A 26035-nucleotide genomic window follows, 5' to 3' on the forward strand; every position below is an offset into this window, starting at 1 on the left:
TTCTTGTTACAACCATTAACATGCTTTAATTTTAAAAAACAAATCACCAAGTCTTGGATGTTTTAAACATCTTTTAATGCCCTAAAGACTGTCCTGCAAAAAACTGTTTCTTCAAACCTTTTTTTGATTGAAGCTTTTCCTTGAACCGAAGACATGTGAATGGATTTCAACTTCAATCAAGTTCGTTCCTTAAGAGTTATTTTAGGCATTCTGCTTGACAAATCTGTAATTATTAGACATAGAAAGTTTCACAAACAAATAAAATGTGCAGATTGTCACATTTACTTATTTAAGTCTGTATTTATTCTCAAAGGTTTCAGCTTAAATGAAGTTAACTTATAGATAGGCTGTTTGAAGATGTATCGCTAGATAAATTTGCATTATTTCAACTTTGTATCTGCTTTAAAATGGACAGCCAAGCTGTTTAGTTTTGCGCTACACTACAAATAGGACTCAAACAGAAAATGACTAAAAGCAAAGCAAGAGACTGATTAAAGTAAATAAAAAGACATTTCTTTTGATAAATGGTGTAATTATAATTGTAAAAACAAAATGTGATCAAAGTTATTTTAAAAATATAAAACTTGATCAAAGTTATTTAAAAAAAAACTTCTTTCAGTTTGTTTCCATTTAAACAGACATGGTTTTTTATGACAAATAAGCTGAAATTTATATGCAAAAGTGGAACAGTTCCTTTTAAATCATCACCATCACAGCAAAGCATTGTTCTAGTAAAAAATGTGCTTTCCTACAGTTATCTCATTAAATGTTAATTGGCTGTGATGTTACTGAGGAGGTTTGCTGCCACTCCCACACCACACACACAAAGTGAAAACAGTTAAGACCCATTATACTAATTTTTTCACCCCCATGGAATATGGAACAGCTGCAGCTCTTTCACAAATACGAGCCCAGAGTTTTAATAAGAGCTGGAAAAAACTCAAACACATGATTAAGATTCCCTCCTTAGATAGCAGGGGCTTCGAAAACAAAATGCTCTGTAATGAATTTTATAGCTGTTACAGAGAGACAAGCAGCGGAAGCTTTGAGATAAAGTTGATAAAACAAACCAAGTAATTTTAAAAACAACTCACTCCAACTTGTGAGCCATATAGCACTCGTTGACACAAGTTCAGGGTCGCTCGATGTTCTTCAGGTCTCACTGGATCACGGCATATTAAGAATAACTCCTTTAGAGCGAGAACAATGGCAATGCTAAGATCTCAGGCCTCACCAACATCCACTCCTGAATCAATATGTCTTTATACAACAGAGCCACATTCCTGTGATGAATCTACCACACATAGTCAGTAAACCACCAAAGCAACTGCACACTAAAATTTTCATATTGTTGCTCATGAATCAACCTCTAAACTACGGCTTCACGCTGGTACATGCAAGAGACAGTTCATGAAAATGCTACCATTCGCCACATGCAGCAGTTGTATTTTTATAGGAAACAGATCTGCAATTCGTTGTAAATTGAACAGAAAGTGCCTCGCAAATGTGCCTCATTAAATTGCATATTGCCTCTTAATTGCTTATTGTCAATTGTTTTCCATTTTGTTGGTCAATAAACTATTCTTTTGCAACAAGAATTGCTGACAAGTAATTCTTTATTTGCTAAGTTTCTTATGAGTTAAAGTCACGGTATATTTTTGGTCCTACTTACTGTGACATCAGAAAAGCACAAACTGTGGTTTTTAAAAAAACAGACACTTGTTGGTGTTGTACTACCAAACATTTTCCATCGTTATAAGAGTTTTATTTGTCAGTAAAAATCTTTCCTCAGCACAATCAGCATGTGCCAGCAGGCAACATAAGGCCGCACTTTAAACACCCCTGCTAGTATGTGTACACATAATGCATGTTATGTAAAAGAACAACATTGTGCAAGATTAGAGACTTACCAATGCTGAACTCCAACTGTCGCAGCTTTGGAGTTGTAGTCACAGCTGTTAGACAAAAAAGGAGAGAGAGAGAGAGAGAGAGAGAAAGAATAAGATCTCACTAATTAAGGTTCTCTTGATATCTTAATCATTCTAAAAAGTTTTGAAAAATAACATGTAACAAGATCTTGGAAGGGATCAATCTTTTTTATCTTTATCTATCCTTGTCCATACCCTCTTATTTGTGCAGGGTTGACCATGTCCAGCAGCCATTGGTTAGGAGGGAGGGACACCCTGGACAGGCACAAGCTGCTTTTCCATTCACCATACGATTGTGTAAATTGGAATTATGAAAATAAATTCACTTAATAGAAACACAACTCACATTTTTGATAAAATGTTTTGCAGTAGTCTGAAGTGGTTTTTTGACTGTATCAGAATTAGAGTATTTTAAAAAACTGAAATAGAAACACTTTTTAAATTTTTTTAATATTTTTTTACATCAAATGAGTCCACAACTGGATGTTAATACCAACAGAAAAACAAAGAAGTTGAAAAGAAGCGGTAAGAGGAGGATGGTGCGGCAGGTTTTTTTAAAATGACTTATCATGTGACCAATGTGATTTTGATTGTTTCTTTTTTAATGGAAATGCAGAAATTGCAAAATTGTGGGGGGGTTTAAATTAGAGGAATAGACAAAGTTTTCTGCAAATTGGTAATGGAAACACGGGTACAGAGACACAATAATGCACACAAAGTCATATATAAGGTCAACTTAGAGAAACCAATTGACCTAAATGTCGTATTTATGGGCTTTGAAAAAACATAGAGTACCCAGAGAGAACCCACAAATGATTTCCTGAAATCATACAAATGACATGCAGGACCTTCTTGATGCAAGGCAGCAGTTCTCCTCTCTGCAGCCCAACCTGCTTCATGTGCCAAACAAATTTAACCTGCAGTATTTTCTTGACATACTGTAAGTGTGAGTGGACCTATCCCAGGCGGCCCATGCCTTCATTTCCCTCTTCCTGCATGTCAGGTTGGTCTCTTGTTTATCCACCCCCATGTTTTCTGTGTGACAGTGTGTGAGTAAATAAGAACCGTAATGTTCTAGTGTCTCTTTTTCTGCCCGCACACCTGGGAGCCTTCATTCATCAAGCCTCTGCAGTATAAATACCCACACACTGCCGCCCGCTGCTCACCGGATTGTCAACTCCCCTACGTGTTGCCACAGTGTGACTGAGAAGCAAAGTTCTGTTTCCATTCCTCACATTTCCTGAAATCCTTCACTCTGTATATGATCAAGTCTGTACGCGTTTCGTCTCCTGGCAGCCTCGTTCCGTTGCATCCTCCCGACCGGTGCTCGTCGCGGTCTGTCTTTCCTGCTGTTTGCATTCTTCACATCCAGTCACACTGTGCAGCTCTGCTTTCATGTCGCTATCTGGATTTCTGTTCTGACAACCAGTCCACTCACACCCTGACGGCGAAACACTCCAATGTCACACCATTCTCTAGTAAGAAGGACTTGAGTCATTAACTTTTAAAAGGAACTAAATCATCTCTAGCCAAAAATTTTTCGGAAGCCAATAGGCCTAATGAGAGATGGGAACTGGAGCTCAGATTGTGGGAACTGTTTTAATAAGAAAACAGCTCGATAGCAGAGAAATGGTATTCTAAAATTCTAAGCGTGACAATTTCCCAGAACTGTTCGTTTAGATTATGCAAAGAAGCCTACAAACTTTGTCGGGCGTTCAAACGAGAGTTTCTGGTATGGATTGTCCTTGAGGGCTCATGCCAAAAAAGATGAGCAGTGTACTGACTGCCTCTATCATCTGTCACCAGTGCTGTTTCTCATTCTTTGCTCTCCCAGTCCGACACCACAACTCAAACACAAAGCAGATGAAAACGCCTGCAGGTTGGATCGACACACCGTCGATCCAACACACATCCAGCGTCAACACACATCAGCAACCGAGTGTGTTGCTGATGTGCCCACAGACACAACTGGCCTCTCTAAGGCTCATCAACTCCACTAATGGGCCACACATTCAGGGTGATTTCTGATTTATTGGAGCCACTAGAGTTTAGATAACAGACATTAAATGAAATGAGGATCATTTACAAAGGCTAGATAGATTTTGGTCATTTTGTTCTCTGGCAGCTGTAACTGTGCACCGATCAGATCAATTTGGTTCTGGAGTTTCTCACAGCAAAACCACGCTACTGAAATGGCCCATTTCCACTCTGTCTGGGCAGTGGTGTACAATACATGTCCATGAATATACATGTGCATAAGAACACTGCTGTTGGCGTTCTCACCAACACCAGGAATGTAGAGTACATCACCCAGAGAACAGACTTTAAAATTCTTCTGTTAGTTTGCAAATCACTGAACGGCTTAGCCCCAAAATACATTAAAGATGTTGTATCAACTTTCCAGACCTCTCAGGTCTTCTGGTTCTGGTCTGCTGCATTCCGAGGAGCAGAACCAAACATAGAAAAGCAGAATTCAGCTTCTATGCACAACAAATCTGAAACAAACTTCCAAAAAATGAGCAAAACAGCTGAAAACACCAAGTTCCTTTAAATCAAGACTACAAACTCACCTGTTTTGCGAAGATGGCATTCATTGACAAGAAGATGTTCATTTAGATGAGGTCAAATAGTGTTCTTAAAGGGATAGTATTCCAAGCATTCCATGTTAGCTTCAGTTGTTATGAAAATGCCACATATATCAAATATGACTTAAAAAATTTACTTTACAATTTAATGCCTTGAAATTGGGCCTCTGTTTCTTTTCAAGAAAGCCCTTATCTACCCTACACTCTGCCTTCAGGAAGTCATTAAAACAAAAATTAGCTCTTATAATGCAGAGTTCTCCGGGTGTTTGCTAATTGCTGCTGGCTAGTCTGAAGGACCTGAGTGGGGGAGTTGTGGGAGAGGGCTGCCCTGTGAGGCGGAAGCTCAGAGCTTGGAAACTGCAGCTCTGAGGAGGAGCTGCATTTTGAAGGCGGAGCTAGGTACACCCAGGCATTTTGCGGAGCTGAATGTTGTCATGGGAGATTAAAGGATTTCTCAAAGAATTGAGGAAACACTCCATGTATGTATAATAACATTATAACATGATGTAAAGCTAATAAAAGTTGATTTTTCATAATAATGCTTCTTTAGAGTGAATGTTTTTTTTCTGCTAACTTAGACCTCGGAAGACCTTGAACCCAAACTGCTTCCACCCAGTAAAATAATATTTCCTGTTCTGGAACTGTCTCCCCACCGAGACGGTTTTGGATAGTAGAGCCTGTTTTTCTTAATCATCATCTAATGTGATGCACAAATGCTTTCCAAGGCTTTTTGCTGCTGAGGTGACAAGCACCTGATGACATTATGATGTTGTGGCTCTCGTAAGCTCTCCATGCTGACTCAGAGGAGAGTCAGTGTGAATTTCTAAAGAGACAGAGAAACACAACTTCCCTGAGTTGTATTTTGGATCTGATCGACTGGTAGATTTGGTGGCAAATCTTTATTTACCCTAACTCTGTTTTTGTTTCGCCTCTTGATGCTCCTTGATGTTTCAGCAGCTTCAGTTTGTTCGCTGGAGGTAAAACCCAGCTTATCCTGAAAGATGTTGTTTCCCTCTCCCCCATTTAACTGTTCGCTTTAGATTCCAACGAAAGAAACCACCGAACATTCAAGGTCAGATGCTGAGCTTCCCCTGTCGAGAGGAACCAAAGATCCAGGAACCCAGGTGGGTTCAGTGAGAGGTGACATAAAAAGACCCAGACCAAAAATAAGGCTTCTACTTTTTATCTTAACTCTGAATCTTCTCTCAAAAGGCTTTTATTTTGAATTCTCCTTTTTCTTTCTTGCAAAGTTTTCCTTAAACACTGGACTTAGGCACTCCAACTTTTTCTCAAAATTCAAGAATTAGTATTATGTTATTTTGATTCATTTTGTGTTTTAGATTTGTTACTTGACCATTAAAATATATCAGTGTGATTACTAACAGGAGATTCTTGAGTCTATCAGAAAAAACAGTTTCAATTGAAATGTAAATATTGTGAAATATAATAAATAAATATATTTTTAATTGTCCATCTCTGTTGATTAAAAGGAGGAACAAAAAAAGAAAGAAAATACTTATAAAGGTTATGTATTGGCTGCTGTTATAGTTTGATTTTCACATGTGAATGTAAACATTGAGTTTAGGGGGCGTGGCCAGCAGCCGCTTATTAGGATTTAAAGAGACAAGAGGCCCTAAAACAGCTTATCCTGAATGGAGCTCAAAATATGTAGAACAGAGCAGACTAAAATCTCAATATCCAAGAATCATTTTGTTCAAAAAATGTATTTGTGTAGCCCATAGCCCAATCCTAACCTGTTCAAGAAAGACCATCTTTAAAATAAATCTACCACATACCTAATTATATATATATATATATATATATATATATATATATATATATACGTATACATATATATATATATATATATATACGTATACATATATATATATATATATATACGTATAAATATATATATATATACGTATACATATATATATGCATATATATATATATATATAAAAATTCTTCTCACCCACTGGTGGTGATTCTTCTTCCTCTTAGCTCGGGTCCTCTACCAGAGGCCTGGGAGCTTGAGGGTTCTGCAGTATCTTGGCTGTGCCTAGGACTGCACAAGTGAACCAGTCCACACTAAGTGGACTGGTTCAATCCATAGTGTGGACTGGTTATATATATATATATATATATATATATATATATATATATATATATATATATATATATACATATACATATACATATACATATATACACACACATACACTTTGAAGGATTTAAAACTCAAAACTGCAAAAGAACTACATGGACTAAAAGAAAATGTATTCATGTACAGTTTTCAAAAGCAGGGCAAGTACAGTATGCTGTATTTAAATAAACCTCCTGTCATGATCTAGTTTTCTCATAACTGTCAACCTCATGCTCCTCTCGGGTGGTGTCTGCTCATGTTGTCACCACTAAAGCTTCCTTGTAGGACCATATGAAACTTTAATAAGCCAGAATGTCATGCTGTATTGTTTAAAGAAAGGGGACCCTTTAGATATGTGGACCGAGACAGAGCCAGCTGCTCATTGTGACAGCCTAGTTTGTTTAGAGGACTCCATCTGTGCCATACATTAACTTTTTCAGAGTAGTAGGAGGCAGTGACAAATCCCTGACATTGCAGTAATAATTAAAGATGAGGAATGAAGATAAGTTAGGTGTGGGTTGGAAGGGATGCCAATCACAAAAAACCCAATGTACTGAAAAGCAAGTGAATGTTGACAGAGCGGATGGAGGATTACAATTCACAGCTGTCTGCTTTTATATGCAGAACTCTTAGGTAGACTGTCAAATATTAATGAAAGGATGGTGCCAGATGTTTTGTTTGTACACAGTCAACAGTTTATGTTGCACCTTCGAAGACGAAGACTGAGTGTGTTCCAGCATCGCTCTGGAAACTGTTGCATGCATTGGGTTTTCAAGATCGGTGTCAAATTGCACCACTGCAGCCTGAGGACACAGCAGGTGTATGAGCGCCTTTCTCTTCCTCCAGGGTCCTCCTCTCACAGCCAGGGCTGCTGCAACTGCTGGAGTCTAGCACAAGACAGATACATCATCACATCTGACAGCAGTGCAGTCCAGATGAGAGCTTTCCACTTCTCAAGTCTATCATCCTGTATTTTTCTTCTTTTTTTTTAAGTCTGCCTGCTTTGGGGGCATGCTCCGGTGGCATAGAGGGTAGCGCGCCCCACGTTTGGAGGCCTTCAGTACTCAACGCGGCCGTCGCAGGTTCGATTCCCGGACCCGATGACATTTGCCACATGTCTTGCCCCTCTCCTTCCCCCTTTCCTGTCAGCCTACTGTTGTATAAGGGACACTAGAGCCCACAAAAAGACCCCTGGTGGGAAAAAAAAAAAGTCTCCCTGCTTTGGCTTATACTCCATAAGACGTGTTCTGTATGGAGAATAGGAGACTAAATTCTGATTTCATCTTACCAAAGCTCCTTCAGCAAAGTACGTAAGTACAGTGGAAAAACACTAAATCTAACCAATTATTACTGATGTAGTTTCTAGTGCAAATATCTTAGTACATTGAAATCAGACTCACAGGTAATTCTACAGCAAGATGTGAGAGTAGGAGCTTGTTTTAAGTAAATGATTCCTTAATATTGATTAAAAAGTACTAGTGGAAGTACCAACAGATTATTTCACCTATAAATGAAATAATCTGCCAGTGGAACTAAAACTTTTTCATCAATATTAAGTTAGTTTGGTTTCATTTCAAGAGTACTAAAATATTTGCTCTAAAAACTAGATTAAAAAAATACTTAGTAAAATTCTGTACTTTTGCCGTGTAAAGTTTATTTATACAGCGTTTCTCACAATCATAAAGCACTGTACAATAAAAATAAAATTTAAATCACAAAATTATATGGAAAACAAGATCTCTTATAGCTTTCTTTTGACAATGGTTTACTTCTCACCGCTTTTCATAAAAACCAAACAACCTACAGTATTACTGTGTTGTAAAATAAATATTCTTAAAATAATATATTGCTACAACTTATCATGGATCTCTAAAGGCAAAATGTAAAATTGTACTTATGATTTAAAATACAAAGTCAAAATTTCCAATCTGAAATTGTACATCATTTGAATGTAAATTAAGTGAACTTTCAAAATGTTGCAAAAAAGAAAAAAAACTATTGCAAAGTATGTGTTTTTCTACCAACTTGTTTTGAGTGAATCATCCAGACTATGAAGAGCCTCATTTCGTCAGAAGTTGATGTTGTGCATGGCTGTGATAAAATGTAGAGGGTGCAAACTAGCATGGACCTTACCAAGCTCCGCCCACAACCGACCCACGTGACCGCAAGTCTCACCAGCAAAACCTCGTAGCGCACTGTTTCTATGTAAACATGACTCCATTAGTGCATCATTTCTACCGGATTTTCACAATATATTAGCTACTACAATGGACAGAGGAAATAACAAGTTCATGTCATCATCTGGGAGGAGGTTACTGGTTTCACAGTCACAAGCTGGTTGCAAACCTGAGGCCAGCAGGTGTCAGTCAGTCAGTTATGGTAGATCTGAAATTTGGTTTGATGACCTCAATATGAGAAGCTACAGACTGTTAGGAACCAAAGAGCTCTGTTAAGGTAAAGAAGCCATTTGTTTGTTAAAATTTTATGAAATATATTTGTTCTATTTGATGTTTGTTGTGAATGACGTATAGTCACAAACGAACGAGGTAATGAGTACAACGTTTAGAAACTACAGCGGCTGTAATGAGCCACAGCAAAGGTAAACAAAGGAAAAATAACCCAAACAGGTGATCAACTCAAAACCACTCCTACCTTTTAACTCTCTCTCTCTTTGTAGTTTAAGCACACTTGTTACCGTGGCAACCGCCTGCGCCCCGCAAGACGAGCAAAGATTACGTTAAAAACATAACATTCAGTCCGTTACGATATCAAGTTTCCAGGCTTGATATTTATTTCTGGATTATTAATCAGCGCTTCCCTGAACACAGCGATGGTTGATTGACTAGCTGCACTTGGTGTTAGAGTGGCTAACACGAGTAACAGTTTAGTCCAAAGCCTTTTCTGCTAAAATAAAATCTTTAGTGTATGTCAGATACAGTACACATTGCATATTGATCTGTTTAGCTAATATAAGACTGTGTAGCAGACAGGCTTCAAGGTGTAGAAGTTGTATCGGTGCTGCTGTACTTAGCTAACGGGAAGCGTGAGTTTGTGAGACAGCCACCCACGTGACCAAGTAGAATGGGCATCAGCCAATGAAAAGCGGCCCCTCTGGTAAGGTCCATGGAAAACACATCTAATATAAATGGAGAGTCCTCTCTTCTCCATGGAGGTTTGGACTTAAACCCACCAGTGGATGGCAACTATGTCAGAACGTTTTTTAGTAAATATCATCTCCCTTTTAGAACATTAACTCTTTTTTTTGGAAACCCAAAAACCATCTGAAGCAAAAAAAAAAAAAAAAAAAAAAAAAAAGGTTGACTCGAATTTTGCCATTTTCATCAACTTTTTCTAATTCGATGCATCAAGATACAAAAAAACAAACTTTATGGCAACACAGTGATGTTGGTAAGAAAACGCATTCTTGACTTTGACATGGTTATTTTGCACTTTTAAGAAGGGAGCAACAATCCTGACTGAAAAATACGACAGGTTTCCGGAATGTGTAATCCCTCATCCAGATCAGATATCAATATGAAATATCCATATTGATATTTCAGCAAAGAATGTCATCAAGTAAACACCTATTTATCAACATCATCATCATTATGTCGAACCATCTGCAGGATGTACAAAAATGGCCTCCCAGACCTGCAGTTCAGATTTGTCTCCAAGTAAAAATCTGTCTGATATGGCAAACAAGGCTCTGAATTGTTGATCAGCCAAGCAAGAATTTGAAAAGACTCCAGTTGTAAAACTACTCAAAGTGGCATGAGTTTGGTTAAAAGAAGAAATGATGCAACAGACACACAAGCAAGCACATATCATACATATTTTCTTTTCTCATTTTTAATGTTTTTTGGCATCCAGTGTTTTAAGGATCAGGATTTCAACATATAGCTCATTCGATGGGTTTTGATCATTTGCAAATCTGTGTGTTTCACTGTGATTTTGTCCTGAAGCTCTAAATATAATGCATCCCATTAAATCTTGTAAGAAAATACTGGATATGTTCTGCACAGCTACATGGTCTAATCGCAATAATTAAACATTACGTGGATGCATACCACCCGTACAGCCCATCTCGCTTATACCTGCGACGAGCCACAATGTGGCTCAGAACAACTATGTGGAGAAAAGTGGCACAGGTGTGGTATTTATAATCGATACCCGGCAGCATTATGAATATGGTAATAAGCTCAGCGAGGCGGCAGGCGGGCTGCACATGCAGATGCATCTCCCGAAGGGGCCCAGAGCAAATGAGGTGTACCCGCCTGCTATACCGCAGTTTCATCTGGCTCCAGAAATAACAGCACAGCCCCACTGTACTTCCAATCCATCAGCCCCCCCCCCCCCCCGAATCTACGGGTGGTATCAGTGGGGGGAAAGGCTCGCTGAAGGGAGCGCAGAGGAGAATTTGTAAGGATGTAGCAGCATGGGGGAATTTCTATGAAATGACGGAGTTAATGAATGACCTAGGTGGTAAATTGTCCATCTTGCAGATGATCACTTAGCCTTTTTTCCCTGCTTGTTTCTTTGATAAAAATTTGACATTCCTTTGTAAAATTTAGTCAACTTATCCATTGTACATGATGATAAACACAAACGTGAGACAGAGACATTGCTGTCACTGGTCTAAGCTCCTTAATCCATGAAAAAGAACTGTCCGGTGCACTTTAAGAAAAATTTCCAGTCAACAGAAAAGCAGAGGATTCACAAGCTAATCACTTCTACTTATTCTCCTCATGAATAGATATTACACAGAGAAGTTCCCTCAGAAGAATAAATCCTGATAACATTTTGAGCAGTATCTTCTTTTAGATTTTGAGGAGATATAAATAATTTACTGATACGGCTGGCTCAGCGTGGGCTTTGATATTTCAAGGATATAAATAGCATTCCCCCTTCCACCTCAGCCAGCGGCTCTACTCACGAGTGCACACAGATAAATGCTCAATAATTGCTGTATTCAGTCTCCTTTTGTCCAACCCGGTGCACGTTTTTTCCCTCTTTTCCGCATTTTAAAATTCCCTAAAAGCCCCCCGTGCATCATTCACGGCTATCCATCCGGTGATCGCACCTCTACAGTAACTCGATTGATGTTTGCACAGACAGGCATCCCATTAGGACGAGTGGTGCTGAACGCAGGAGTGAGTTATCCTCACATTACTGCGGTGGGAGATTGAGAGGGGACAGATGGTTTTGTTGCCAGCTTTTAATGAAGTGTTGTGAATCAGTTGGTGCAGCCGAGGTGGTCTCGACTGTCACTGCGATAAGAGATGTAGTGTGGAAGGTTAACAAGGGCGCCGACGGAGAGGTGGCTCTGTGATAGCTTTATCATGTCAAACACTAAACACTAATTAATATTTCAGGTAAGGGCTGACAGCAAAAACTCACACTCCTTTATGCAAATTGTGATGTGATTAGCTGATAGCTAAAATGGCATAATTTCTTCCTTAGCGTTGGGAATGTGTACAAAAAAAACAAAAAAACAGAACAGCCTCGTCTTAATAACTGCATGGCAGCAGAGTTCAGTCCCACTCTTGTCTCCCGTCAACAAAGTGGAGATAAACCATTTCACCTGCGACTGATAATGCAGGGCTGTCAACGTGTCGACTCTGCTGTACATGGTAATTATGTGCTTTGGCTTTCTCCTTTGTCTTTCAGGACACCAAAGGAAAACAAAATACAACTGCAATCAGATTTTTCTCATTAGTCTCGCTCCCCTACACCTGTCAACTAAAAAACCTGCCATTTTGTACCAGAGAAAGATTCAGATGGGTGGCAAATGTCAGGTTTTACCTGCAGAACACTGGCTTCTGACAAAAAGCAGCACTTTTATGATTGTCTAAGGTCATAATTTTATGCTTAATTAGTGCACTTATAGACACGTGCCCATTTATTTATTCATTTTATTTCTTCCACATGTTAATTCCTTCCACATTTTGAAGTTCTACATAAAAAAACCATCAAGAATGTAGTTTCTTCCCCATTAAGATTTTGTTAAATAGTTTTTCTTTTTAATTCAAACTAATTTGTTTGACTTCCACGCCTGATTAATATGCACCAAGCCACAGGAAAACTGCAAATATTCATCTTTCCTGTTGTTAGGTTGCAACCAGATTTTAGGCACAACTTCAAACTGCAAAAAGAAAGAGAGAGAAGGACAAAGCAAGAACAGTAGGCTAGCTATTCAGAACTGAACTGAAGCTCCAAAGTCTGTTCATGAGTTCATCTTAGATCAAGACTATTGGTCAAAAAAGATCCAAAATTAACTAATTATTTAAAACAGGAACAATGTCCACTATACATTAACTGCAAGAGGAGATATGCATTGTTCAGTTTATAGTGTTATGTGGTAATTTCCATCCTACTGGAACATTTGAAAAAATAAATAAAAAGAGCTGGATGCTACTCAATAAAATAAAGAAAAAAAAAATTCTTAATTATTCAAAAATTTATTTAGCTATATTTAATCCTAGTGTTTCCAGCAGGCTGGTGGGAACATTGGATGGATAGACATGCAAGGTAGTCCAAAAATGTTATTCTATTCTCCTTTATAAGCTCTGTCATTCTATTGATGAGGATAAACTCCCAGATTAACTGAAGTTGGATAATTTTATCATGACTTTAGAAATGGAAGCCATCAAGAACATCCAGATTATCTTCAAAAGAAAGATAAAAGTTTTCACCTTTCATGGCCTATCTTTGTTGCTCCCTTGCAAAGTCTGAACTGTGAAGTGTGTGGTGTGGGCAGAGAGGTGACCTTTGAAGGTACTGACTGGATCCTCTCAGTGCAGAGAAGAAAAAAAAATGGGGGAACCACCACTTTTTTCCTCCCATCCCTTCTGGATTCTTTTTGAAGCTTAAAAATACTTTCTTACAACCATTGCATCAACTAATTATTGCAGGAAGTATTGATATATGGTGACCATGTTGTCAGAGTAAATGTCCTACATATAGGGAATTATATTATTGTATAAGTTGTATTGCTAAAGTTAGTTAGCCTCGTCACAGAGAAAATAAAAGGGTTTAAGTTTCTGGTGAAGGCCATCAGATTTCATTTAAAAATTTTCCTGGCCACTCTGAATGGTTCCCAGAAAAATTGGACTAGAAACAGTCCCACAGGATCACTCATCCTCCACTGTACTTTAAAATGTTCAGAATGTGTGAGTTTTATAAGTTGATTTTTAGTCTACAATTATAGATTTTAGTTTGATATTTATATTTACAATTATTTCGGTAATGTCAAACAAATTTAACCTTGATTACTAGATATAACATTTTTATTCAGTGTTCCTTTTAATAATGAAATTAACAGAATAACAGCATTTAGTTTTTGTTATTCATTCTGAGCCATATCTGTTTATCTCTGGGAAAGTTGTCTCCATTTCAATTGGCATACACACCAACATCTATCTTAGATCTCAGCAGATTTTTCTAAGTGTGTGGGTTGTAGTAGACAGCTGAATTATGCTCAAATGAGTCTGCTCACTCAACGCACCTCAGGCGAGGATCATATGGAACTGGCAAAGACAGTCTCACCTTTTACTAATGTTTTCTCATGTTGACATAAAATTCTGCTTCAACTCTGGATGTATTTTACAGTAACTTCAGCAAATTGTCTCATTTATAATGACAATGTGAAAAAAACATCCCATAAAACAAGGAGTTTGAAATAAGTCTTTTGTGTTGAAACTTTGCATTTGTCTGTGTCCATCCATCAGTTGCAGAGTTCTGCGTGACTACCTCCAGCAGCCAATGGGCAAGAGGTGGAGTACACGCCGTACAGGACAGCAGTCCATCGCAGGACAGATAATCATGCATGCACATACTCCCACCTACAGGTAATTAGCAGCTAACATAAAATGCATGATAAGGTAAAGTAAGAAAACATTCATACTCAATACCGGACGGTGTCAGCTGGTTATTTTAACCCAGGACACTAATAATTGGGACACCACAACAAATATGTTTTGTGGGACTTAAAACCCAACGATTATGTGCATTGGGTTTAGAATTGAAGGTTGAGTGCTGCAGCGTGTGGCTCCAGTTGACAGCACATGTTTTACCATGTATTTTAATGTAGCTTGTGCACACCAGTGTAATTTTCTCAGCACACTTTAGTCTTTGCATGCTGTTTCAGCTTCTTTGTAGAGATTTTGTGTGCTTAAAGGAGACAAGGCAACAAAACACCTCCCTTCTCTCTGCTTTGTGCTCTGTTTATTTATACCTACAGAGAAAATGATTTTGAACTCCCATGTCGCTCAGCATGCAGCATTTGTCCTTTTTGAAAGCAGAGATATTACATTTGAGAATCAGGCTTTGTGACATTCCTGATAAGGATAACATCCTCAGTCATTTCTCTTAGTGGAGAGAAGGAAGGTGAGTTTGCCTCTGCAAGCATTCAATGACAGCAGACCAAGACAGCAAAGGACAGACTGCAGCAAAGGTGCTCAGAGAAACAACCAGCACTTCCATTTGATTCTTCTGGGATTTTGTCACATTACAGTCATATGTTTCATTGGGACTTTGTGTGAAAGATCAACACAAAGTACCAAATAATTCTGAAGCGGAAGAAAAACGAGGTCTGGCTTTCAAATGTCTTTGAACAAATAAAAAACTAAAAAGAGTGATGAGGATTTGTATTTGCCCCCTTTTATTCTGACAACCTTAAATAAAATCCAACACAACCAATTGCCTGAAAAGGCCACACTTTAATTAAGTAAAGTCCCCTTATGTGGAGTTCAATCTTAATATAAATCCAAATGTTGTGTGGAGACTTAGGAGATTTGCTAGTGAACAACCACAGTAAAACTAAAAAACTACAAACATCTTGGTGTTCATTTAAAAGCAGCTTAGAGACCCTCTTAACTCTGGAGAAGCAGCAAACATCAACTGTTCAGATGGGAAACTTTGGCTTCAGTTTAGCTATTGTCCAAATATTGCCATTTTAAAGGGGCATTTTTATGTAAAATCAACTTTGAGCTTCACACCTTAATATTATTCCCTCATCAAAACCATACTTGGAGTGTTGCTTTGATTCTTTCATCCATGTTTGAGAAATACTTTAATCTCCCATGGCAACTGGTCAGTTGTGCAAAACTGAGTCTGGGTGGACCAAGAGCTGCCTTCGAGGATGAAGCTTCACTTTGGAGCTGCAGTTTCCAAGCATCAAGCTTCCACCTCCACTGGAACTTCCCCACTCAGCTCCTTCAGACTAGCCAGCAGCATTTAGCAAAGAGTTACTTCCCAGTGAAATGCTGGTAAAAATGTTGTTAAAGGGTCAGGAGGAGCAAAGGGATGACCTCCTGAAGGCAGAGAGTTGGAAAGAAGAGAACTTTCTTAAGAAGACAGAGTCCCCATTTCAACCAAATTACAAAGTCAAAGATGACTTAAGTCATATTTCAGCTGCATAAAGGCAATCGAAGGTAGCAATATTAGCTTCAGTTGCATTTTTATAAAAACTAAAGGCAACATTGTTGCTTAATTGTGCTGCAAAATAGTGCTATTTGCCTTGAAATTACATAATGCTGCCTCTAAAGGAGTGGGAAGAAGAAAGCCCTTGACATGTCTAGTTTGCACAAGCATTGAAGGCAATAGCAAAATAGCAATAGCATACATGTGGAAGAAGATGCTAGTTAGCATGCTACTGCTTAGTATTTGCAAAGCAACCAATCCAGGTGTCCCATTCGTTTTTCCTTTGCTGCTGATTGGCCGTACTCTTGAGAGTGGATATAAGGAAAATTGTTGATTTTAGCTTCTGGTGTTTTACTAATATGGTTTCCAATGTGTTTATCAAAGCATATTAAAGTGTAGTTGGTGCATCACCAGTTGGAATGAACAATTTTACGTGAGTGTTGAGGGAGTCCAGATTTTATAGCTGTGGCCCCTAAACAGGGAAGATGGTTAAAGTTGAAAAGTTGGATGAAGCTTAATCCAGGACAACAAAAAAATCCATTCCTGGAAGAAAACCTATTAGAAACCTCAAGAAACTAGAGATGTGGGTTAAGTTCACCTTCCAGGCAAACAACCTAAATTTACAGCCATATCTACAAGGCAGTCATATTAGAATGGTCTAGTCAAAGTACAGACAAAATTCCAACTGTGAATTTATGCGAAACTTAAAAATGTTCAGCTTTTTATCTGATCATGCAGCATTTTCTACATTTGTATTTCTACTTTCCTTCAAATTCAAAATTATGCTGCAGATCTATCAAACACACTGAGCTCTGTAGTTTGACATATTTCTGGGTATGAATACTTTTTCAATCCACTGGAGAACTGCTGCAGATATGAGCCCAGATGGTCAAATACAAGTAGGAAGCATAAACACAAAACATACATTTTTGGCTAAAAAACTTTGTCATTGTCAAATATTTGCAAATTCACATCAGACCCTAAGTTACAGACAACAGCGACGTAAAGGGACAATTTGCAAGCATCACACTGAAAGCCCACTTCATTTATCAGCCAAGTTGTTTTTAATCTGGTGTCTGCTGTAACTGGGGGCAATGTTCGACACTGAGGCATCAACATGACTTTGCAAAAAAGAAAAAAAAAAGCAACATGAAAATAAGCTCCAAAATCCAACAGTTTCAGCATTGATCAATGTCAAACTGAAATTTGCACCAATAGGATTTATTTCATCTGAATAAACTTAGTTATGGTGTAGTTCAAGTTAAAAATGATACCACCATTTGAGTTTGCTGCCAAAGACACATTCCCTGAGTTTGTGTGTCTGATGAGATTTATGGAACTACCAGAAAAAAAGAAGCAGCAGACAGACACAGTGCAGGCAGCTCACCGGCAGCGCTCAGTCCTTCAGGGTTGGCGCTCAGCTCGTTCACGTCAACCACGCAGCATCCCAGGTGCCGGGTACCGCCGTCCTCCATCTGTCCAACCTGCCCCTCTCTTCTCCCCCTCGCTCCCCCTCCGCCTCCTCTCCCACGGAAAACCACAGTCCAATCCAGCGCTCCGGCTCTTACGCACTCTGTCAGACAGAAAAGACTGTCACAGAAATAGCAGTCCGCCCGCCTCGCTGTTCTGCTGCCTCACGCCGTGCTCTCTGTTGGCTTTACGGATGCCTTGTGGAAACTAGTGAGGAAGAGAGGAACCAGCGAGGGACCTGGAGCAGCATCAGTAGGGGAGGGTGAGAAAGAGAGAGGGAGGAGAGATGAGGAACGTGAGGCTCAGAATGAAAGAGAAAGCAGGACAGAATTGATGTTTTGTGTGATGCAGGGTCCTATCCATCAATCCTGGGCTGACAGTGGGGGCCCCCGGAGCTGGCTGTACGGTGCAAACACAGCCAGAAAGACAACTCTACAACGCTCCCTCACTCCCTTTCCCCCCGCCTCCCCCCCCACTGTGCAGCCACTGCTGCATCCAGACAGCAGCAGGGGTCCCTCTGATTTGTGACATCCGTCTCCCTCCCTTTCAGCAGCTCCCCTCCAGCCCCCACACCTCTCTCGGCACTCCACCACCTTTTTCCCCTCTTCTCTATCAGAAAAACAAATAACAAGCTTTCGACCGCCGAAGCTCCCTGCAGTGAAGCCAGAATCGTGCAGTGAAGCCAGAGTCTTGCAGCATGTCATTTCAGAGGTTGCACACATGTAAAAGCTGAGGAAGACTCACAATAGAAACCCCAACTTTCCCAATGTTGTTCATCAACAGGTTCAAACTGAAAGAAAGAGTGGTTATTAGCAGGACTTGATGACGTCACAAGGCAGCAGAAATATTCTGATTTATTCAGCGGTTGGTAAAAGAGCTGTGGTGTGTTTTTTATTGCTGCCCTCACTGTGCCTGCTCTCGCTCATAATGAGGACGTTATTGTTAGTTATTTGGCCTCCTTGTCTTTGATGCCATAGAAAGCTGCGGATCAATATTAATTTAGACCTGGCTGCTTGGGCCGAGTGCTGCTGCCATTTCTACCAAGAACCCGTAACGATAAAGTGAAAGCAGCAGCCTTTTGACATTTACAGTGCCCTGCAAAATTATTCATACCCCCATAGCTTTTCCTCACTCTGTTAGAAGTGCAGCATTTGATATGTTTTGTCAAAATTTTATGCAATTTCAAAATCATGCATAGTTTTCCACATAATAAAAATTAAAAAAATTAAAATGCTGGTTTGCATTCTTTTTTGAAAATAATTTCAAGGTCAGTCGCAGCAGATGGAAAACATCAGTAAATAGCAGGTTAAGGTTATGGCAGAGTCTTGATTGGATCTGGTGTGTACTTTGACTTGGAGCTCTGTTTTTTAGAGGAGTAGTTCTGCTGGAGGGAGACTTTGAACATTTTAACAAGTTTTCTTCCTGGATTGCCTTAGATTTAACTCCTTTCATATTCCTGTTTACTCTGACTGGCTTTCCATCCCTACAGTATGACTCTGCCTCCAGAACCCAAGAATGATATGTTCAGATTGACCTGATGTGTTGTTTCCATGTTATGGTTATCAGATAGAAATTTGCCAGCAGGTTTTGAAGTTAAGGTTTGGTTTCATCTGACTATACCCCCGTGTTCCATAAAGTGTCATAAAGATTACATTTTTTGTTGTGTTATTAAATTTATAGATGGTGTTGTGTGTCAGGACTCTTTGAATCACTATAATTATTTTCATAGAGCTGGTTGATTAGTTTGTCTGGTGAGCTCAATTAAAGGAAATCTACTTAAGAAGGATGTTCCACATTATCAAGCAGGCCACAGGTTTCAAGCAATATAGGAAAGAGAAAGGATCTCTCTGCTGATAAAAATCATCAGATAGTGTAGCGCTGTATGACAAGGTATGAAAACATTAGATATTTTACTAAAACTGAAGTGCTATTGCACTGTGAAGATATTTGTGGTTGATTCAGAACAAAGATGGGTTTGTACAGATAAAGGCATAATGAAGAAGGTTTCTGTTAGACAATTTCATCAGATTAAGAGAGCAGCTGTTAAAATGCTCTTACAAAGCAGAAAACAGTTATTTGCAGCTGCTGGAGCCTCTGGAACCTCAAGGTGGAGGATCCTCCAGAGGCTTGTGGTGCATGAATTACTATTCAACTGCCCCTAACCAGAACTCACAAGCAGAACCGGTGACAGTGGGTCCAGCCATACATGAAGATTAATTTTCAAACAGACTTGTTCACTGATGACTGCTGTGCAACCCTGGATGGTCCAGATGGACGCAGTAGTGGATTGGTGGTGGACGGCCACCACGTCCAAACACGGCTATGACGTCAGCAAGGAGGCGGTGGAGTCATGCTTTGGGCTGAAATCATGGGGAGAGAATCATTGGTCGACCCTTCAGAGTCCATAAAGGTGTGAAAATGACCTCAGCAAAGTTTATGAACTTTCTGACTGATCACTTTCTTTCATGGATCAAAAAGAAGAGCCGTACCTTCAGTAGCAAATTCATCTTCATCATGATAATGCACCATCTCATGCTGCAAGGAATACCACTGTGTCATTGGCTGCTATGGACATAAAAGGGGAGAAACTCATGCTGTGGTCACCATCCTCCTCTGACCTCTGACCTCAACCATATTGAGAACCTTTGGAGATTCCTCAAGCAGAAGATCTGAGGGTGGAATGCAGTTCATATCAAACAGCAGCTCTGGGACGGTTTTCCAACATCCTGCAAAGAAATTCAAGCAGAATCTACAAACTCACAAGTTCAATGGATCAAGAATTGTGCTGTGATATCAAAGAAGGTTTCTATGTTAACATGTAACTGTGTCTGTTAAGATGTTTTTGATTGAAATAGCTTTTGATTTTAGTGCATGTGACCACTTAATGCTGCACATTCACAGAATGACCGTTTGCAGTTCTTTATAATCCATAAAATGTTTCAAAAATCTGCTGTGCGTAATAATTTGGAACAGTGCATTTTGAGTTTTTTATTTTTGATAAAAATACTGTTCTCATGGGAGCTTTGTTCAGTAAAATTTGATTTATACTGTAATAGTTCATGACTTGAAAATTATACTGACCATCATTTGCACTGACCATTTAAGAAAATATCACTTGCATAATAATTTGGAACATGGTGTCTTAACTTCCATGTTTGCTGCGTCTCCAAAATGAAGAATAAAGAATACTGTACAGAATAGCCTCATATAGCCTCAGAAATATTAGCATAAATACGATGTGATTGTAAAAAAAAAAATGCAGTTTGTAAATTAAGAAATGTACGAGGTGGACATCCATACCTTTCTAAAAATAATTTTTTGCCATTCTTTTTCCATTGCTGGATGATTTGCTTCATGTTAAGAACTTAATATTTGCAGTTCAGCAACCAAACGTGACTCCAAATTATGTGTGTAAAATTTGCCTATTTGTAGATTCTCTTTTCTTAGAGCATATCTGAACTATTCAAAAGAAAATGCAGCTAAAATATGTAACTGCAATGCTGCATGACACACTATTAACTTGTGTTTGCAGAGCAGCCAATCCAAGGGCACCATTCATTTTCAGGACCAGTGATCGGCTGAATCTCTGAAGAACGGAGGTGAGGGACACTGTAGATCAGGGTGTCAAACTCATTTTGGGCCAAAACAAGATCATGAAGGGCTGGTTGTCAGTTACAGCAGAATGCATTGATAAAACCCCCATTAACAAACTGTTAAAATATTAATAGACTGCTGTCTCGACATTTGATGAGTACTTCTTGAAATTAAATAATATTGAACATCTTTTTACACTCATCTAATTTGGCAGAATACAGATAAAAACGGCTTTGACAAATATTTAAGCACACAGCTTTTATCTTGGAAGTTCTAATTAGGTGGCCCTCTAATGTGTTGCAAGTGTTTCTAGATGTGTAACGTTCAAGTTTTTTCAGATTTTAGCCATTCACAAGTAGCCGTGGTTCCTAATCCACAACAATATTCACTGTATCCATCTTCTTGTTGTTATCACTGGTTATTAACAGACCTACTTCACATGAGTGCTCAAATTATGCTAGAATAAATAACTGTTTACTGATAAAGGCAACTTCTGAAGTCAACTGGTTAAACTGGATTTTATTTCAAAGTTCCCACTACATCAAATCCCAATACGTACACTGGAGTTTGTTGAAGTTACACCACCAAACATTAAAGACTGAGGCAAGTGAATATTTTTCCCAAGTGTTTGTGTTTCTAAAGTACTGGTGGAGTGCATTGAGCACTTTTACTGCACTCCTCGTACATTGCCATAATTGTTAGTAACGAACACCAAAACAGAAAAATACTCAGCTTACTATTCATTCCGAAGAGAGAAGACTGAAGAGGTTATCCATATCATTGATGTCACCAAGTTCAATCTTCAACTATACATCTCCTGTCTTATAAAGAGAAAAACACGGCAGATTGAGTTGCAGAGCTTTAGAAGTGACATGGAAGTTCAAATTCATTTTTTCTGTAAGTATAAATAAACAGAGCTGCAGAGAGCATGAGTTGTGTTGCCTCATCTCTGTTAAGCACACAGATTCTTAACAAGGAAGCTGGAACAGCATGGAAAATCTAAGGTCTGCAGAGAAAGACACCAGTGTGTATAAACACATTAACATACGTGATAAAACATGCTCTATTAACTGCAGCCATACATGGAAGCCTTGTAAACCATGGTTTTATTTGTTTCTGTCAGTACCAAGATGTATGGTGGCTCAGTTGTTTGTCCTGTTACTTTGCAGAAGGTTATTGGTTTACTATATGGAGCTCAGTTGGGGCCATAACATTTGCTCAGTTCTTTTTTTTTTTTAATCGAATAAAAGATTTGAAACTGAAAAGCAATTCTGAAACTGACATAAAAATAAAAAAAATCAAAACTAGTTTTCAGATTGAAGTTTTTTTTTAGGTTCAAAATTTTCATCTTGCTCTTTGTTTCAGTGTCAAATCATTTTATTTTTTCACCTTATTTATAATTTAGCACAATTTATGGCACTGATTTTGCTCCATATAAATTCCTGCCAGGGCCAGGGACCTTGTATGTTCTCAAACTTTCTCCATCAGTCAAAAAACATGCAGCTCTGCAGTGTTCTCTGTAGGTTTGCTAGAAAACATAATTATGGACAACTATGTGTTTTGATCTCTCACCTAAAATCCCAATAAATTATATTAAAGATTGTAGTTATGTCCCACAGTATAAATGTTTAATTTTCAATGTTTCATCTTCACTGAATTGTTAATTTCTGCTTTAATGAAGAAGTAAAAAAGTCTTAACGGAGAAAATGTGTTTTTCTTGCTAAACTCTTTTCATTTTACGGTCTGGTACTCAGAAAGCTCCAGGTTAGACCTTACAGGCTACTGGGGCTCCGGATCCATGCAGCATTCCTGCACCGTCTTCAGGCAGCTGGTCCAGTTTGGGGTGACTGCCAAAAAACAAAATGAAGATAAATTGGTCCCCACAGTCTCAATAACATAGAAGACGAATCTTTCTCTGCACTTGGAGGTTTCTCCTTCACTTCCCAGCACGCTCTTCCTCCGCAGCCCTTTATCCCCTTTATTTCTGCATTTTCCGTGTTTTCCACTCCCTTTTTACTCCCCCTGCGCTTCATGATGAATGTTATCTTGTTTGGTTTTAATGAAAATCTGATTTCTCACATGCGCAGATAAACACGGCTGCCTGCGCGTGTCCAGAGACTCGAGCAGATCTGTGGAGTGATCCATTAACATTCTAATACGTTTCTTTTAAAAGGCGACATGTGTTGTCTTATTAAAGCCTGACTGATAGAGGAGGCTGAGGAAAATCAATAGGCAATGCACTAAGAAATGGTGGATGGTGCACCGAGGAGAGGAAAGCAGAATAAACATGCCCTTTTTAGCTATTCGGCCCCAAAGCACAGACAATAGATCCTCACATTTACCTGTTTCAGAGGTGCTTGAGGCCCATTAGAATCTGACATACACTCTGTGCAGTATTAACTGAACAGAGAGCCAATACGTTGAGTAATGCTTATGGTCAGGATGCATCCTGTTTCTGCCAGAGCTGCACATTTAAGTGAGGCGAGGCCACAGAAATCCATTTCCAATGGTTGTTCTTTTAAATAAATGAAACTAAATGTTAGAGGTTGGACAATTAGAGCAGCTCCCAATTAAACCAGTGCCTTCAATCGCCAAACATCAAATACCCCACTGGTTTTTTCAGTCTTATAAACAAAGATTATTGCTGGTTTTGTTTCTCTTTCAGTGTTTGTTGTGCATTTAGGTTTAATTTGTGGTAAGAAAAATCAGGACCCTGACAGTGGAAACATCAGGAAACATAACAGCACCATCAAAGTTTTTCTTTCAGCATCCCCCCTGCTGTGCGCCCTTTCTTTGATTTTTAACATGAGAATAAGGTCCCTGGGACGATAACAGACAAAACTACAGGATAAGAAAAATAGAAAAGTAGTTTCTGGGTATATTTTTCCAGTTTCAGTCCAGCAGTGCCAACTAACGGTCTATTATACAGTGCCATGGAAAGTGCTTTGAGTTCTCTGTAGGGTAAATGTTAAATAATGAAACAGCTCTGCTGCTGCAGCCAGTATTTGTCTGTAGCCCTAAGTTGACTTTCTTACTGAAAATAAATTCTGCTTGGCAACAATCAGTCACATCACAGTCCCTAATAAAACATAAAACCAGCAGGAAAATCATGCACAACCAAACTGAAACTAAGAAACTGAGACCTGAATATCCACAAAAGCAAATTGCATCAAACACCGAACATGCTTTTAGTTGCTATTCTTCACATTTTGAGGAAATCTGAAAAATACATTTTAAATCTTGTTCATAGACATGATGAAAGATTGGTGCAGGTGTAGAACTTACTGGAGGGACGCAGCTGAAACAAGTAAACTCTTTGGGGAAAACGCAACCCACAACGCCACAAAATATAGTTGAAAATTAGGGAGAGGTTCATAGGGAAAATTACAGGTGCAGCTCTCTGGAAGTGAGGAAGGAAAATCTGGCAGAAAGTCAACAGAAGGTACAACAGGTGTGTGGCATTTAACAATGAAACAGCAGGTATGGCAGGGTTTTCTTCTTCTTCTTCTTGGTTTTATCTGCTGGTTACCAAAGCACTTTAAAGATCTATTAGGCTCACCATCTGGACTGGAGTGTTAAATGGAAGAGAAAACTGGGAGCCGGGCCATTACACCAGGATTTGTGGTGACTGCTCTGGGCAGGTGCAGCTAGACTTAAACATTATTTTACAAGAGTTGCATTTGATGTTCCGTTCAATATAAACTGCACTCAATAACTGATGTAAGTGTGTGAACAGGTTTAGTGTTTGTATTCAGAAATGTAAATGTAGGTCAGCTTGTAAAAAGAACTAAATTGCAATATTAGATCTTAAAAGGGCATTTAGTTTTATGGTTTTACAGAAACATGGAATCATTTTAAAACACAGTCAAGTAACTATACTTTAGTTATCATAACTACCTTAAGTTGTGATAAAAAATATGTTGATTATGCATATATGACTTAAAAGAAATTTGATTTTGTAATTTAACGTATTGAAATTGTACCCAACATTGCCCCTCTGTTAATGCCTTAACGACATTTTTAACAACATTGAATTCTGGCGTAGCCCCTATAATGAGCCCAGCAGATGCACAGGTCTACAAGGTGCTTGCTAATTGCTCTCGGCTAGTCTGAAGGAGCTGAGTTTGGTAGTCACCAGGGAGTGTTGCTCTGTGAGGTGCAAGTTTGGAATCTTGAAAACTACAGCTCCGTTGAGAAGCTTTGTCCTTGAAGTCGGCACAGCCGAATGGTTGCCATGGGAAATTGAAGAATTTCTCAAACATGCATGAAAGAATCAGGACAATACTCCAGATGGGTTCTTGAAGCACTATAGCTTGATGTAAAGCTTAAAAAGGTTGATTTTACATATTCCTGCCCCTTTAAGACAAATGGTTTCAATAAAATGATTTACCACTGGTCCAGATATATTACAAAATCACATATTTTACAGTGAATTGATTACTGACATTGACTTTAAATGTTAATTTGCATTTAGATTTATCTGGTGTTTCCATATTCTCCCTGTGTTTGCATGAATTCTCTCCGGGTGCTCCATCTTCCTCCCATACTCTAAAGATATGACTCTTAGGTCAATTTGTTTATCTCTAAGTTGCTCCTAGGTGAGTGTGTGCATCCATGGTTGCGTGTCTTGTCTCTGTGTTGCCCAGGAATGGAGTAGCAACATGTCCTATGTTTACCACATTTCTCACTCAGTGACTGCTGGCAACAGGCAGCAGCTCCCCACTGCGACTCTGCAAGGACAAGCAGGCATAGACGATGGATGGATGGATGAATGGATGGATGGATGGATGTTAGATCCATATTGATTATTTTGTCTTTGAAAAATAACACAACCAAGTATTTTTGCTAACACCACTGCAGACCACTACCCACCATCCAGCAGAGCAGCGTCA

At 38.9% G+C, this 26035-nt stretch overlaps 1 protein-coding gene across 4 annotated transcripts in view; it reads right to left on the reverse strand.

Annotated features, from left to right (window-relative positions):
• inpp4b (inositol polyphosphate-4-phosphatase type II B) overlaps positions 1 to 24581 on the reverse strand; it is a 193642-nt gene extending 169061 nt beyond the window's left edge. The window contains exons 1-5 of one of the 4 annotated variants that reach the window (XM_044113421.1): positions 24429 to 24579; positions 22920 to 22990; positions 21881 to 21964; positions 17467 to 17652; positions 1911 to 1955 (exon numbers count right to left, since the gene is read on the reverse strand). In XM_044113421.1, the coding sequence (XP_043969356.1) occupies positions 1911 to 1955; positions 17467 to 17652; positions 21881 to 21887 (238 nt within the window). In that variant the 5' untranslated portion in view covers positions 21888 to 21964; positions 22920 to 22990; positions 24429 to 24579. Of the gene's footprint in view, positions 1 to 1910; positions 1956 to 7366; positions 7386 to 9311; positions 9333 to 17466; positions 17653 to 21880; positions 21965 to 22919; positions 22991 to 24428 lie in introns of those variants that run through there. The other 3 variants (XM_044113422.1, XM_044113428.1, XM_044113427.1) reach the window with 3 other exon arrangements.
• Positions 24582 to 26035: the final 1454 nt, after the last annotated feature.

Source organism: Gambusia affinis, linkage group LG04 (genome assembly GCF_019740435.1).
Source record: "Gambusia affinis linkage group LG04, SWU_Gaff_1.0, whole genome shotgun sequence".
Taxonomy (NCBI): Eukaryota; Metazoa; Chordata; class Actinopteri; order Cyprinodontiformes; family Poeciliidae; genus Gambusia; species Gambusia affinis.